The 17,674-nt window shown below is 34.3% G+C and overlaps 1 protein-coding gene across 8 annotated transcripts in view; it reads left to right on the top strand.

Annotated features, from left to right (window-relative positions):
* DIAPH3 (diaphanous related formin 3) overlaps positions 1 to 17,674 on the top strand; it is a 502,965-nt gene that overhangs the window by 163,174 nt on the left and 322,117 nt on the right. For all 8 annotated transcript variants that reach the window (XM_032150983.2, XM_058437956.1, XM_058437951.1 and 5 more), the window contains 4 exons: positions 12,093 to 12,203; positions 12,490 to 12,608; positions 13,400 to 13,516; positions 17,451 to 17,569. In XM_032150983.2, coding sequence (XP_032006874.1) covers positions 12,093 to 12,203; positions 12,490 to 12,608; positions 13,400 to 13,516; positions 17,451 to 17,569 — 466 coding nt within the window. The remainder of the gene's footprint in view (positions 1 to 12,092; positions 12,204 to 12,489; positions 12,609 to 13,399; positions 13,517 to 17,450; positions 17,570 to 17,674) is intronic.

Here is a 17,674-nt window from a genome sequence, read left to right as displayed (position 1 = left end):
TTTCTCATTTTTCTGATATGTTCAGGTTAAATTTCCATGCTCTTAATTGGGAATAGAAAATGGGAAGAATTGTTCTACGTTCTTATTTTTTCTATTCAAATATTTTGTTGAAGGCTTTTACTCCTTAATAAAGGTTTCTCATTGTTTTTAAGCCTAATGTGTGAAATAGCTAGCAGGTAGCAGGCTTCAGAGTAAAAGATACCATTTTCTAGAGTGCTAACTTAGGCCAAACAAACAAACAAAAAAAGGTAACATAGATACTCTTTTCTGCATATTGCAGATTATGCTCTTTCTATATTCTTTAAAATTATCAAAAAAATTGTAGAAATATCTAAAAATACTTATTTCTCTGTCTTTCTGAATTTTCCACAAATAAATTTTGAGGTGGCTGGCTATCAATTTTCCTATAAAACTATTTGTACCTTTTTAATTCCATTTTAATGCATTGCATTATTAAAATGTGCTAAACTAGATGACATTAGCAAATCACCAATTTACAATAAAACTTGTTTATTGGTGAATAAAATAGGAAACAATTGTTCACTTTTAAATTGGAGAAAATGAGATAGCAAAATAAAAACATTCTTCATTATTCTTTTACTGCAAAGTATATTTATGACAAAGTATTTTTTTAAAGGAGAATAAGGAGAACTGTTACTTTTTGTTATTTTGATCCTAATAATAATTTGTTTATGATTATGATAGAATTGAGCACACATCCCCCATTTGATATTATATAGTAAGAAAATGTTAAACTTTGTACCTGGAATAGCTTTATTCTCAGGCCTTGAGGAATATTATTATCAGGGGCCGTGCGCGGTGGCCCACATCTATAATCCCAGCACTTTGGGAGGCTTAGGCAGAAGAATCACGAGGTCAGGAGATTGAGACCATCCTGGATAACCTGGTGAAACCACATCTCTACTAAAAATACAAAAAAAAAAAAATTGCCTTGCTTGGTGGTGGGTGCCTATAGTCCCAGTTACTCGGGAGGCTGAGGCAGGAGAATGGCGTGATCCCAGGAGGCGGTGCTTGCAGCAAGCTGAGATCGCACCACTGCACTCCAGCGTGGCTGACAGAGCAAGACTCCATCTCATAAAAAAAAAAAAAAAATATATATATATATATATATATATATATGTATATATGTATGTATGTATACACACACACACACATATACATTGTTATCAGGAAAGAAAGTACAAATATAAATCTAGGACTTAAAATAAGCATACATTACTTTTTTTTTCAAACATCAGACAGCGTTTCTCAGCTGCAAGCACCATAATCACTCTAGGTAATTTAAGCAGAAAATGGTATTACAAAATTAAATATGCTATGAAACAAACTGAACAGATTTCATCATAAGCCTATATCAGTTAATTAATTCACAAATTTTGTACCTACCTTACAAAATTTCTGATAGGCTCAGGGAATCATGTGGGTGGTTTGTAGCTAGAAGTAATACAGAAGATAGGCTGCACTGTATCACAGCAGTGCTCTAATGGAAGTGCCACTCCCAACTCTCTGCTGTGGTCAGCACTTGTGACACCAGGGACAGAGAGCCTTCTGCCACAGTTGCCCCAGGAGAACCAAACCCTCCATCATAGTGTCCAGTATTCATGTGTGTGGTTGTCCCTCATGTTGGCCAGTTTTTCCGTAGTAGAAAAGGACTGCGATAAGTATTCGTTAACTAATCTCTAGTTTCTGCTGTCCTTTAATCTTCTGTTATTTTTATTTCTGTCCTCTTTTTCTTTTCCTTTCTGTGTCTTCTGTCTACTCTTGTCAGGGTCATACTTTCCTGGAGTATCAAGAGCATTTTCTAGATTTCAAAGAATTTATTGAAACCCTTGCTGTTGGTCATAGGACTGATTGAATTGTGATATATTTTTGGAAGGGAACCAAAATATGGAAATCCTAGAGCGTTTTGGGTGGATATTTGGTTCTTCTTCTGTGTATATGTCCTCAGGCCTGCAGTGATAGAATTCTGTAACTTCCTTTTCCTGTGGTTTCTCCCTGATCCAGTACCCATGGAGTTGCTGATAGGAGGGTCGGGAACATGAGTGGTCTTAGATGATCTGCCACTTGTAAACTGACATGTTAGTCTGCCACAGTTCTATTGGTGCTGTCAAAAGACATGAACTCCTAGGTTAAAAACAAAGGATTTTATTGCTCACAGCAATAGCAGTAGGCTGAGTATCAGCTTTCTGTCAGTCCCAAAGCCCATATTGTGACACTCGTAGTGTAATGTGAATACTGCCAGTTGCAGTGGGTTGTGTTTTAGGAGAGAAACCTTGAGCATAGGGAATACTACTTTTATATTATGGGCAGCAATGACTGTAATTGATCTGATTGATACAGGCTATGATGAAATCTGTTCAATTTGTTTCATAGCATACTTAATTTTAAGTTCAGTAGGGACTGTGGGCAGCAGAATGAGGCCTTTCGGAAGTATTGGCCTCAGTCCTGCCTTCCAGTTCCCAGATCTAGTCAGCTGAACAAATCCCATAATCCAGTAAATCATCAGAGTCTACCTTAGAACACCAGGTGGCTTTCTTTTTAAATTTTTTGATTCATCTTTCCACTTGGCCTGAGGTGTTAATTCAGATACAGTATGATGTGTTAGTGATAGCGCAGACTTCCCCTTGTTCAGCAAAGAAGTCTAGGACAATTCTTTCATTCACAACAATTCTGGTCAGTGAGTTGAAGCTGACCTGATTGCCTCCCAGGGCTTATGTAGTGTCACTGATCACTTTAGCTAAAATCAGGCGCAGATTTTTTACCACTTCCCATTGTAGGGATAACTACCTGCAGAGTACACATAGTAAGTCAGTATTTTTCTCCAGGAAGCTCCCCAGAGTAACTAAGGATAGCTTCCGTTTGGAGAGATCTCCATAGTTGCCTAAGAGTTACATGACATACTGGTGGCATTTCTTTAAACACTTGGACATTTCTTATGATCATACCTGTAGGGTTCAAGTCATGGTGTTTTTGAAGAGAGAGGCAAGTTAATGCCTGTCTTTCGCATAAGATAAATAGTCTTGAAAGGTATACATGGTGCTCCTGGAAGGAAAGTGTTGTTTGTAGTTGTTGGGACGACCCAAATAGGACCTTTATTAGTTGAGGGACTTACAGGGTGGCAGAGCTTTCAACTTGGCTTCCGGGTGGCTGGTAAATTTTACAGTTCTTGGTTCAGGAAATAATTAAGTCTAAAAATTTTTGGAGGGACTGCCTGAAGACAGTCAGTCCAACTTACCCCTTTTTGTCAGTTCTATTCACCCACCCCACAGAATGACTGAGCTACAGTTATGGGATTTGGAATAGGGTTGACATCCAGAGAGAAGGGAAGATATTTTGCATGGGAGATGCAGGAGCTGGATCTATTCTGATTGACCTCTTAATAAAGTGTAGGTAATGGTAATCAAATCATGGTCAGAACTTTCTGGTGGTAGATGGCAGGATGTGCTGTAGGAGAGGAACTTTGAACTTGCCTGCACTTTGCTCTAAAAGGAGACATTACCTTTATTATACTAGACATAAAGTGAGCCTGCTCTTTGCTCTGGAGAGATATGCTGTTGTCCAAGATTGTTTTGTATACACACATCCTTGAAGAGCATCTAGATCAAAGACTATCAGTGTCTTTACTTGCAGTACAAGTGGAAATGAAATATGAGAGATCCAGGGAGAATTGTCTTGCAACAGACAGAAGACCACAAACCTCCTAGTGTCACCTTGGCTACTTTTCCTTTGGCCCAGTTCTTCTAATGTTGTTCCTACACATTTGTTATATCTTGGATGTAGATTGAATGGAATGAAACCCTCATTAATTTTAATTCTTGAGAATACCTCAAGAATATTTTCCCTATGTTAGTTACTGAATAAAGGGAAAACATGATTTCCAAAGTTTCTGAGTCCAGAGAGGAGAAATAATTACGTCAGAGAGCAAATAAAGGAAAAGATGGGAAGCTTGTTTCAGAGAGAAAAAATTGTTTGGTTGTCTTTGATGGTTTGATGTGAATCTGTAGCACCTTTAGTTCTGAGCTTGCTCACTTAAAATATATACTTAAATCCTTTTACTTAATTTCATTCAGGTTTCTAAATATCTGATTTTAGTATACTCTTTAGATATAATACCAATAGCTGGGTTTATGTTGTCCTTCTGTGGATCTCTACTTGTTATGATTATCTAGAAAAGATGACCCAGATCTTGTCATTTCTTTACCCACTGTTGAAATACGTAGCCATTGTTTGCTTTAGGTTTTTTTTTTCTATTGTGGTAGGATATATATAACATGAAATTTACCATTTTAACCATCTTCGAGAGTATAGTTCAGTGACATTAAACACATTCACATTGTTGTGCAACCCTTATATCTTCAGGCTTCTTAAGCTATAGTGATAACAGTGATGCAGTACTGGATGAGGTGACTGATGGTTGGTATGTCTTTCTAGGATTCCTGTGGTAGATATTTCTCTACCCTAGAATATATTTTTCAAGGAAGCAAAAGCAAGAAATATAATCCAGGCTATTGGTGTCTCTGGAAATATTACTAGAGAAAAACTGTTCCAAATGTATTTCAGTGTCTGGCATGCACATGGTCTTAACCCGTATCTCATGATAACATATGAAAATACAGAAACTGGTCATATATAAAGAACAAGAAGAAAAAGCAAAAGTGTTCTGTTAAATACCTAAAAAATAAGAAATTTCATTAAGCTTCAGTTACAATACTTACGAGTCTGACAATTTGAAAATGATAACCCTTGTTGAAACTTGCTTTGTGAAATGAGGCTGTTAGTCTTGGTTCTCTGAGAAGCAAGAGATTTGATGTGTAAGGGACTAGAGGAAATGCCTGTGAGAGACCCTGGAGGAGGAGCTGGGGGAGACTGGGAGAGCTGTCAAACTCAATGCAGATCTGACCCTAAGTGAAGGAGAGAGGGAAGGAGTGGAGATTGGGTGAAAGTGTCTCAGGCTGCCCTGAAATTCTAGGAGAGCTTGGCAAGCCTGTTGGGGAATCCTTGAGCCAAAGTCCCATGTGTCCCAGGAACAGGTCTATTTTAGTATACTTGCTGTGCTCAAGCCTTGGCTGGCTTCATTTCAAATGCTGTGATAGGTTTCAGAAGGTAGCAGCTAGGGCTGTAGGCCATTTATGTTTCCTGCAGTCAAAGATTGAGTGTTGCATTGTTGTGGCTGCTGCAAAGATAGTTAAATTTTTCCTTAACTTAAAAAAAACTCTTCAATCTGTGGATTTCATTAAGTTTAATTAGAAGAGAGATCTTTGAAAGTTTGATGGGATCTCATTTTTCCATGTCTGAAAAAGTAGAAAACACAATATTTTAATAAATTAAAAAAGGATAACTTTTTATCATTATATAAATAGTTTCATTAAAGTATTAAAAATAGTACCAAAAACCTTTCTTAATTGAATGATAATCACTATATTTTGAAATTTGTCATTGGGCAATAATCAGACAAATATGCCATTGAATACTCACATTAAAACAAATCAGAGGTTAAATGCCTTTCTGGATTTAGCCAAGTGTATTTGCTTTGGTTGATTTTGTTCCACCTACCACTTTAATCTTCAAAGTTTACCCAGGTTTTATTATGCCCAAGACCAAGTAAAGTTTGTCTTATAATGAACAGTTATATCTTGATTTACTATTTTTTAAGTATCTCTTCTGTTCTATCAAATCATTGTTAATTAATTTTCTGTTTTAAATAAATTTTTCTCACATTTAGTGAAGGACTAAATGAAGAATACAGACTATTAGTAAAAGGCTTATTTTTAGGATCATTGTTGAGCTATCCCAGAAGGATGCAAAAGTTAATTTGTTTTAATTCTTTTCTTTTCCGACTGCTACTTTTATTGGGGTTTGCATGAATAGGGTTGATATATAAGTATCAATCGATTAAAACATCAACCATATTAAAATGGATCAGTAAATAATAAGCCAGTATGCTAGTAGACATTAAAGGAACAGATAATATTCTAATGTGAACTCATATTGTCATATGGAGCATACCCAAGTATAAACTAATGGTTCTCATTATCTAGAGTTTACTGGCAGTTTTCTGAATCTACCTAATAAGTCTATATAATACATTTCTTCATTTATTCTACAATGGACAACTAGAAATATAATTAATGTCTTGAAGGTAACTAAAAAGTTTCATAATTAACTGATCAATTACTTAGTTATTCAGTGACTGCTATGTACTGGGCTATGCTAGGTATTGGAACTACAGAGTTGAATGAAATACACCTCTGCCCTTAAGAAGCTTATACTCAAGAATTTAAAGCCATCTAACATTTCATATGAAAATTGCAATAAAGGCAGTTTTAGAAAAAAGGCATGGGAGTACATAGAAGAAATTAATGATGTCTTGGGGGAGTTTTCGAATAAATATTTTAAGAATTCAAGTTTGTTCTTTAGTATCCCTGGTATAAATTATAGCTTCTTGAGTCCTGCAGTTTATTTCTCTGAGTCTATATGGGGTATATGCAGTTACTTCAATGCATGTGTATAAAATTTTAAAATCCTTGGAATTTCTCTATTTACACTGGAGGCAAAATATTTCTCCATAAGCATCATTTACTCATTTTAACTTGATAAATGTGAAATTTAATTGTGCAAAGAGAGACAGATGATTTCTGCTATGGGGTAGGAAAGATGAATAGCAGTCTAAACTGTATCTTCCAGGCCCAGATAATAAGCTTTTGCAGCCTCTGATAGAATTTTTATTTAAGTATTTTACTGGTTCTTGTTTTCAATCTGGATTTAGCTCCTGAAGCTGATATGTTGTTGCAATGTAGATCCATGATTTAATTGTAAAAACATCTACTTATACCCAGGATGAACATGTTGACTCAAGAGTAAACTTTCTAAGAACTACTTACTTTTGCTATTAGACAACTTTCTAAATCTTGTCAGCACAATCAGGTTGAAAGCATCTGCTCTGGCGGCCTTTGGAAAAACTGGATGGTCCTCATGGATGGGGCTTAGGGATCATACCTGTTAGTGGACCTTGAATTTTGTGCTTAAGTTTGTTGTCCAAAAAGGGATCAGGGAACCAAAGGTTAGAAAAAACAATCTCATTACTGAGTATCCACCCAAAAGAAAAGAAATAAATATTTCAAAGGGATGCTGGCACTCGTGTGTTTATTACAGCACTATTCACAATAGCAAAGATATGGAATAAACCTAAGTGTTTATCAGTGGATGAATGGATAAAGAAAATGTGGTTCATGTACACCGTGGAATACTATTCAGCCATAAAAAGGAATGAACTCCTGTCATTTGCAGCAACATAGATGGAACTGGAGGCTATTATCTTAAGTAAAATCAGCTAAGCACAGAGAGACAAATATCACATGTTCTCACTTATATGTTGGAGCTAAAAATTGTGATCACATGGATGTAGAAAGTGGAAAGATAACAGGCTGGGAAGAGTGAGTGGGGGCGGAGGAGGAAGGATGAAGAGAAGTGTGTAAAGGGTGCAAACATATGGTAGAAGGGATAAGTTTAATGTTTGATAGCAGCATAGAGTGACTGTATCTGACCAAATATATTGTACTTGGGGAATAGACACCCTAAATACCTTGACTTGATCACTGCACCTTATATGCATGTAACAAGATTTCTCATGTACAATAACTTTGTACAAATAAACACATTTGTCTTTTCTCCTATTTGTGTTGAACATAGTAATTGCAATAAATTATGTACCAAAGGAAATTTAGGTACTATGTATTCACATATGAAGAAAACTTCATTTTCAAGGGCAGAAAGCCACTTTGCTGATTCAGTGATGTAGATAGTGGCATGTTCCTCTATCTTGTTGTTAACCTCTTTCGGCTTCTAATGATTTTCCTTTGATCGTTTGCCCTGTTCTTAAGATTGCCTTTGACTGGCTCTGTCCCACATATTGAATATCTTTGAGATTTCTATTTACAGCTTATCTACTTTATTGGCCCCTGTTATGTCTTTACCTTCCTAGTTTATGGTATTGCTGACTTTTGTCCCACTCTTTGTCATTACCTTTTTGGCCGCTCGCTTTCCAGTCTTCGGCTGTCTGGAGTTTGCCGATGACAGTCCTTGTACTATACTTTTAGTTTACTGCTGCCCTAAGGAAATCCTCAACTATCCTGAATCATAGATGGACACACACCCCTCCAGCTAGAAGTTACGTTTAAAATACCTTTTCTCACAGAAGACCCTTTTTGATAATTGACACAAGAGTACTAAAGTGAGCTTACAGTATTGGCTTTCCAAACCATTAGAATTGAATTTGTAATCCATAACACCTAGAGATAAGTGTCTTTACATAGACTTTTTAAAAAGAAAGATAAAGGAGCAGTTACTTCTAACATATAAAGATGCATTTAGGGCAAAGAGGAGAATATTTTAGAGCAATTGCTTTGTTTACTGGCTGCATATGGCATCTGTGGGGAGGCAGGTGGTTTTCACTTGGACAGTAACTCTATCCCTTTGTAGAAACTATTCTTGTCAAGTCACCAGTGTTTTCATTTTGCCAAATGCAGTGGTAATTGATTAGTCCTTATTTTATTTGACCACAGTTGACACAGTTGATCACTCTCTCACTGTTGAGACCACTTTCCATACTTCCAGGACACCACAATCTCCTTGTTTTCCTTCTACCTCACTTATGGTTTTTAACTTATCTTTTTCTTTAACTTATTTCTCTAATCTCCACATTGAAACCTACAGTTGAAAATGCCCTAAACAGTTCTTACACCTCCTTTTTCCTCTATTCTGTCGTGATTCCATCTGAGATCTTGGTTTTTACGTATTATTGCTATGGTAATTGCTTTATTTTGAACTGGAGTCTTCCATCTTCAATTTCCTTCACAGCTTTTAAAATTTAGATCACTAATAGGCATTTCTAACTTATCATCTCCAAAACTGATTCCCTCTCTCTTCCCAAGCCTATTTCTCCCGTGGTCATTTCTGTTTCAATAAATTACAATTTCATCCTTTAAGTTGCTCAGGCCCAAAACCTTGGAGTCAGTCTTGACTCCTCTTTCTCTCAAAGAAATTTCCATCTTTTTTCACAGCTGTATGTCTAGCACCAAGAACAGTGCCTGGTATATAGTAGGAATCAATAAATAGGCTTTGAAGGAATGAAGTATGTGAGCCAGTATCAGGGTAAACTGCTTCTAATGCCCTAAGATGGAACCTTTAGTTAACTAGATGCTCTCAAGAAGATGGAAGCTCCTTATTTTCTTACCCTTATTAGCGCAGAGGGAGGTTGGTTTGTAATGTATCACAATGACTTCTGTAACATGCAAATTAAGAGAGATCATATGCTACATTTTTGGAACATCAAATAGAGCACAGAGATTACTTCCTTATGACAAACATCTGACTTTTGTTTCTCATTTTTTGAGTAGGAGTATCTCCAGTTGACAGAAGTTGTAGGTACTCAGTAATTATTTTTTTAATGAATGAATGATTCTAATATACATCTCAATCAGAATTTTGAAAGTAGGATTTATCCTATTCTCTAAAACCTGTTGCTCTTCTTACATTTTGTATGTCTGCTAATGGTATCACTTTCTATCTAGTTAAATAACAAAAGTGGGAGGCCTCTTGTAAATGCTTTTCTTCTACCTCATTCTATCAATTTTTCTTCATATTTCAAATGTTCAAACCTTCCTCCTTGCTCAAAAATTTACTTCTACAGTAGCTTCTGAACTTGAATCTATTGCCTCTGTTATTGTGCCCCCGTTGCATAAAATTCCTTGTGATTTTCACTATTTCTTGTTGAATCTGAATTTTGTGACTTGACACACAAGGCTGTGTCCTGTCTCCTGTCTCCTTATTCAGCCTCATTTCTTGACTTCTTCCCATTACTCCCCTTTCTACCTTGACAAACCACTCATAAAATTTGAATTACTTGTAATTTAAAGGTTCTATGTCTTTGAACATGTTAATTCCTCTCTTAGATCTTCCTTCTTCACTTCTTCATCAGGCCATTTTATTAATCCTTGAGTCAGTACTTTATTCAGCTGTCCTAGTTCTCATTTAGCATCTCCATTTTCCCATTATTTACCAAACATATTTCTTACAGTATATAGTATATTTTTATCATTTTACTGATATATTTTCATTGGACAGGCAAAATGTCCTGTTAACCTTTGTAGTTTTTTAACCTTTCTCGATATCTCTAGGAGTTGATTGATATGGCATAAATGCTGATTGACACTCCCTTCTTTTGGTATGCTAAATTATCGTGAAATTGTGTGATACCACAGGTATGTATCTCATTATGTATAAAACCTGGAAGGAACTCCTTGGTCTTTACCTTGATGATAGAATTATTTATCCATAAAGAAACAATACATTTTAATGCATACCTGTGTATATTTACAGACATGTTTGCATGATTTAAATTAGACTGTAGGCCATGCTAATGGCAAATTATGATTAGAATTGGGAAGCAATTTTATAAATTTAACTTGAATTCATTATTTCAATTTAATTTCCTATTTTTTTCTTCTATGCAGAATCACCTTTTTGAATAGTTCCCGGAAATAATTTGGATTATCTTTTCCCTTATTTCTCAATTTCATGCTACTGTTGTCTACATATATGTATTTTCCATTTAGGTAATATTTGCTGCTAGTTTTTGTGTTCCTTATTTTTGCTACTTTCTTTGAGTTGTCAGTAATTTGTGTTTTTCTAGAAGCCAGGTGACTGAGTTTGATTTAGTTTCTCTGAATGTAGAGAAACATTATTTATTTGCTCTTTGAGATCTTTGAAAATTATATGGCATTCCTGAAAATAAACATTTGTGGGTCCTGGGTAATGACTGGCAAGGGGGTGGAAGGAAAGCATTTTAAACTTGACTTTTTGACATGAACTGGTTACAGCTGAATGAACATGTACTGGAAAGGTAGATTCTGTTAAGTTTTTTTTGTTTTTTTTGTTTTTTTTTTAGTATGTTTTTCTTCTTCCTCTCTCTTCTGACATATTTCCAATTCCCACTTTAAACAACCTTAAGTTTCAACAGTAGAGGCATGCTGGTCAGATTTGAATGCTTAGATATCAAATATAACAATTACTATATATTTCAAACAGCAGGAATTGAGACTCCTGTTGGTGTCTTACTCCAAAACAGCATTTTAAATTCATATAAACCTTGCCTTAAGGGATGGAGAAAAGACAATTTAGGGAACAGCATGAGGTTAAACATATTGATCAGTAGTCCAGTAGTTCTTGCTAGACTTGGATAGAATGTAGACTTTAGAAAAATAGTATTATCAACAACAACAAAGAATGCTTCTCTAGAAAGACTGTCTTTTGTTTCCATTTAATGGATTTTGGAGGATGAAAGATATATTTTAGCCAGGGATAAAAAAAAGTGGAAAAGTTGAAAGTTGAAGTGTTAAACATGAGCTGAAAAATTTTGTGATTTAAAAAATTTTTATCATTTAAGCTATATATTAAAGGATTTAGTGAGCTCTGTTATTTATTTCTGGTTAAAACATAGGGTAATTTTGAATTTTTGCCAAAGTATGAGAACCATTGCCTGATAAATTAACTTCTAGAAATTAATTATACAGTGCTTATTTATAACCTTGTTAACTAGAGTTAAGACCCTTGTTGACCTTGAAGTCTTTGAGACTTTGAGTCTCGCTTGATGAATGGAAAATTATTTTATTATCCTATTTTAGGTAAGTGTTATCTATCCAATAGGTGTTTATGCTTTTCAACTAGGATATGTTCAATTTCTGTTTTATGTGTGTAGAGTGATATTGCACAGGAACTTAGCTTTTGGTTACAAGTTTTTTTTGTTTTTTTCTATTTTTTTATGGAGCAGTAGTAATGGCTAATATTTTTCCATCTTCCTTTCACCGCAGTAACGCTCAAATAAATGAGAAATGAAAAACTCCACTGAAACTTTATTTCTTCTGTAGTTTATAACTGACTAAAATATTTTGCTTACAAATTGTTTTAATAGGAAAGATATTTAATAATGCTGGAACAAAACCTTGAAGTTTACTTTTGTTACTCTTTCTTTAATGTTGGAAACCCAGTCTGTCTCACTGTTTGATCTCTTGTAGGTAGCTTGTATGCAGCTCATCAATGCCCTGGTTACATCTCCTGATGATTTGGACTTCAGGCTTCACATCAGAAATGAGTTTATGCATTGTGGATTGAAAGAGATATTACCAGTAAGTGCCCTGCAGTCTCCTTATTAATATTTAAATTAAAAGAGTACTTGAGTAGGGGGAAATTTAGATAAATTACCTTGAAGAATAATTTATCTGTGGGAAAAGGCTTGAGTTAAAAAATCTATTTTTGAAATATAGATGATAAGATTTGAGTGTTATTTAACACTTTAAATGTTCGAATGCTATAAATCAAGTTGAATGGTTGCTTTATTGTTTATATGTTTTTTATTCTTTTGCATAATTAAAAACAAAATCATTCATCATAATTTTTATTTCATATCTCTAGAATTTAAAACGCATTAAGAATGATGGCCTGGATATCCAACTTAAAGTCTTTGATGAGCATAAAGAAGAAGATTTGATTGAGTTATCCCATCGCCTCGAAGATATTAGAGCTGAACTTGAATATCCTTTTGTTCTGAAGTCTAGTCAAATCATATATAAAATTATTGCTAAATCCAAAATACTCAGCCACAAATATTTAGCTCATTTCTGTGTAAACAACATGAAATCAAACCTTCATGCATCAGAAGAATGTTATTTTATTAATTTGTGTGTTTTTATGAATACACATATATGTAAGCGTATGCCGCAACTAACAAATGGATTCTGTAGATTGGCTTCTTATATGTATGTGTGCAATCTGTTTTGTTTTCTTTTTGTATTTGACACTTTTTCTTTCTACTCAGGGCTTTTTAGCATTAGGAATAGGGCAGCCTTAGTCACTGGCTGCTCTTTCCCTGCATCTTAGGTGCATACGCAGGGGTCACATGTTAATCTGTGGGTTTGCAGATGTCTGTGCTCCTCATGAGACTCAACAGGTTCCTATCCTCACCTGGGGCTTCTTCATGATACATAATTAACCTGACCACCAGCTCTGTTGGTCAGGCAACCTTTAGAATTCAACACAGTATTCATAGCCAGCTTCCCTACTACCTTTGTTCCCAGCAGCATCTGTGCTTAGGGGAGACAGATTAGTTGGAGCTGATTGTAGAAGGGAAGTCAGGAAGTGTCAGGTTAAGTCACCATTTCCAGAGTTTTTCCACTCCCCTCAATCCTAAATATCTGTATTTTATGTTGAATATATAAGATGCCTGTATTAGAGTTCCAAAACCTTACAGAACAAATTCTGTCATATTATTATAGTTGTTTGGTGTAGAGTATAAATAAATCCATATATTCCTTAATCAACTCACTGAAGCATATGATGTTTACAACATGGTGTGGAGCACAGTTAAAGAAACTAGAGCAGAGGGATATTTTATTTCTATTCTTCAGCATCTTTTGCTGATTCGAAATGATTATTTTATAAGGTAAGAGGAAGTTATATTCTAATGTTTTCTTTCACTAATAAAAATCTATTAATTGTGAAATTCACATCATATTTGCCTTTGACAAGCAAACGATTTTTATTTTTGTCATAACACTGATTCATAGAATGTGTTGTTTCCTCTGGGCATATATTTAGGTAGACGGTGGTAAAATGATATTACTACTACTTTTTAAGCTCCTGCGGATTCCTGGTTACAACCTTTCATCTGAATAAAAATGCAAACTAGCAACAAATTACTAGTTTATCATGTAACAGATAATATTTTCTGGTTATTTCTTAGGCAGTAGGAATGATGATAAGTTTCTTCTTATAAGTTACATGAAGGGCACTAAGCATTGCTTTTATTAGTGTTTAAGTAGCTGGCAAGCCTTAATAATACAGTTGCGTTTAATGTTGCTAATATATCAAAAAGCCAGACAAATGGCTTTTAAAGATTGATTATATCCTAGCCATCTGAGTTTGACAAATTATTTATCTTTCTTTTAACCTCATCTACATTATAATGTGACTAAATATGGAGATTAGTGCCTAACTCACTGGGTTGTTAGGCAGGTGAAATATGGGAACGTGGCTAAAAGTTCTAGCCAAACCCTTGGCATATGGTGTATGCTTAGTAAATGTTCTCTATATCTACTTTCCATTTCTATTACTGTTTTATGGTGGAAGCTGAGCTCTTTGAATATAAAATCATTTTGTTGCCACCAATTTAGATTTGTTGAAATTTCATTCTCTTATACTTTGGGTGTTTTTTTCTTTTCTACTTAATTTCAAGTAGAAGAGTTTTTTAGACAAGCTTCATTCAGGCTGTGTCCTCAGGGTAACATCAGAGGGTATGACTCAGTGGTTTTTTGATGTACCTAACAAGCAAGGAGGAGACCCAAAATGTTAAAACTTCAGGTTTTTCAGGATGAGGATAGGACATACATCAAAATTACTCTCTTTGTAGCCAGAAATCCCATTCATATTCTAAAATATGAGTTTAGTAACTGATTTTTTAAATTTGCTTCTTTCTGATATTTTATTAAAAATAAACCAGTTTAAATACTTATATTATAAATGCTAGATTAAGAATTGCTAATTTAGATTTTAAAATACCATTTGTACCATGCTGTTTATGATACTATATTTCTACTCCAAATTTACTTATAAATGAAATTGAAACTTCTACTTACTCTAAAGTAAACTCCATACATTTTTTGATCTGTATGTGGTCAGTCCTGTCGTCTTCTGGATGTTTGATGCTGTTTGAGTACCCAAGAGTTTAAGACTGTTGTTTGTTTTCAATGGTTTGAACATGCCTGTAGTCCTGCAGGGGTTTTATCATACTTATGACTTTGATCCCTTCATCTGTGCCCCAAGAGGGCATGTGTTTGTATCTAGCTTCAAAACAGATTAAAAAACACAACTGTTTTGGGTTATGTTCAGGTGATCATATCATTTGAGTTAAATCAAGAGTCTTGGAGAAAGATTAAATTGTGGCATTACCAAAATGACATTAAGGCATAGAAATTTAGATATTTGGCCATCTTTTGAGTATGAACTTTTACATTTGATGTTCATCTATGTTAATTCCTTCTTTGGCTCTTTAAACCTCAGGTATCTTGGTTCCAGATATGGTTGCCACAAAGGCAGTGTTCTTCCTGTGACTGCTAGACTCAAGACAACTCCATCAGTTTTTTCCTCATGTTTCCAAACTCTCCTATTTATTATTGTTGTTGTTAATATTTCTTAAAAATATGTTATGCTTTTATTCCAAGATTGTGTCAGAATTGTAATAATTTGCATATATTTTTGTCATGCATTTATTTTTTAATTTACATACAGTAAAACTTACTCTTGTTGGTGTACACATCTATGAGTGTTTTTTTTTTGTTTTTTACCTTCATTTTTTGGTTTCATCTACCTCAGAAGGACCTCTATTTTTACCTTTTCAGCAATCTTAGATAACCTGTAACATTTTTTGTTTAATGAGCTATTTAAACTACTTTTGATATGAACACACATAATTTTTCTTTTTCTTTTTACAAACAGTAGATTGTTCCATTGCAGAATGTTAAATGTTCTCATTTGAAAGAATTGGTAGATGGAAAAATTATAATATTTTTTCATTTCCACTTTTGGGACAAAAGAAAGTTTGACAGAAATGGAATTCGATTGGAGAATATATGTCAAAGGCAGCCCCTTTTCCCCAGGAAGAAGGGAGGGGGCTGAAATACAGCAAGATAATTGGGTGGACAAGATCAATTCAATTTTGCACCAAATAATTAAGGCTTACCGTGTGTAAAATACCATGCTAGTTAAATGCGCATGGGACATAATTTCTGATATTTGTTAACAATACCACAGAGAAAAGTGAAGATTTCAAAAACTCTTCCAACAAAAATAGCATTTTATCAGTAATGACAACTTAATGTTCATCCCTTAATTAAGTTATTCACATATTCCTCAGACACATTTACTACCTCACCAATATTGCTCATGGAGATTATTTTCTAGATTTACATTTCTGGAATCCGGAAATGTTGTGTATTATTCTTTGATAGTATTGCCTCCCCAATGAGTTTTTGCATGAAATTTCAGCTACATTATAGATGAACTCATAATTGGACATTGTGGAGTTGAGGAAAAACTTAACTAAAATTATGATTTCTTAAAAAGATGACATGAAATAGTTTGTGTTGTTAATTTAAAACATTTTCATTTTAAAAACATTAATGTTAAGAGTAGAAAAGAAATACATCATCTAGATTTTTAAATGTGATGGATATAAATGTGTTTAAATGTATGTACCACGTGTAAATGTGGTTATTATGGCAGAAATATTTGGGGATGGGAGATAATGTCTGGAAAGAACTTGAACAAATAGAGGCAAGCATAGATAACACTTTTGATTTGTACCCAGGAACTGTTTCTTAAACATTTTTACTCTATGACAGTTAATGATCATTAGTCATCTTTGCTATGTTAAGCTGTAGTAGATTTTCTTCACCTTAATAGATGGTTTATTAGGTGGAAGGTAAGTAGGTCAAGAGCAATGGGTCATAGTTTATGGAAAGGAAAGTCTAAATGGCTTGAGGGACCAACACTTAGGTAATGAGGAGGATTTAGAGAGGAAAAGTATGCTAAAAGTCATTAAGGAAAGAAGTTCTAGGGGATGATTTGAGATGGAGTACTGTGCTTCATTAGAATAGTACCCAACCTGTTTATCACTTTAGTTTGGTTTTGCTTATAAAATCTTTTATCTGTTTTACATTTATTAAATGTTAAGGGATGTTTCGCTTATGACCAGTGTAGATGGACTAGACTTAAATGTAATGACAACATGAAATCTACTTGGAGATTTTAGTTAAACTTCGATTTTTGGACAAATATTATTATACTGAATTTTTCTATTTCCTTTTGAGTAAGAAATATAAATTTGATATTGTATATAACTTACAGTACCAGTTTTAAATTTGATTTCACAAACACTTGGAAAACAGTATACCACATACTCCCATAAAACATTTTAGAAAAGATTTTTTGTTTATTTTGGTTGTATTAATGAAGTGAGTTAATGGTAGCTATTTCAGTGTGGTACAGTGGAAAGTTGATGACCTCTGAGCACGAATTTTAAGCATTTATCACTTCACTTTCAGCTAATTTACGTAATTCAAGGTTTTGACTTTTATAAGAAAATTAAGGGATACTGTATTTCCTAAAAGACTATAAAAATGATGTTTTGAATTCATTAAAAGCAAAATGATGACAATTGTATTTACTCTCCCTCCCATGTAAAATCTGTTGTGTCAGCTGTTGAAACTGTATTACTAACAAATTGTTGAACTTGAAATCAATCTTAGCAAAAAAGTTTTGTTTTCATGTAAAGTTACACTAATGATCGATCGTACATTTACTCTTTTCTTTGGTTTTAGGCAACAGTACTTCAAATTAATTGATGAGTGTGTATCCCAGATTGTATTGCATAGAGATGGAATGGATCCAGACTTCACATATCGAAAAAGACTAGATTTAGATTTAACCCAGTTTGTAGGTGAGTATTTATTATTTAAATGGAAATATCTTACTGTCTCTTATTCTATGAATGAGCTCTAGGGTATTGGCTCTCAGGTTGTGTCTGGACTCCTGAGGGCCCTAA

Source organism: Hylobates moloch, unplaced genomic scaffold (assembly GCF_009828535.3).
Source record: "Hylobates moloch isolate HMO894 unplaced genomic scaffold, HMol_V3 SCAFFOLD_4, whole genome shotgun sequence".
In the NCBI taxonomy this organism is placed as follows: domain Eukaryota; kingdom Metazoa; phylum Chordata; class Mammalia; order Primates; family Hylobatidae; genus Hylobates; species Hylobates moloch.
This window is presented reverse-complemented; position numbering and strand designations above follow the sequence as displayed.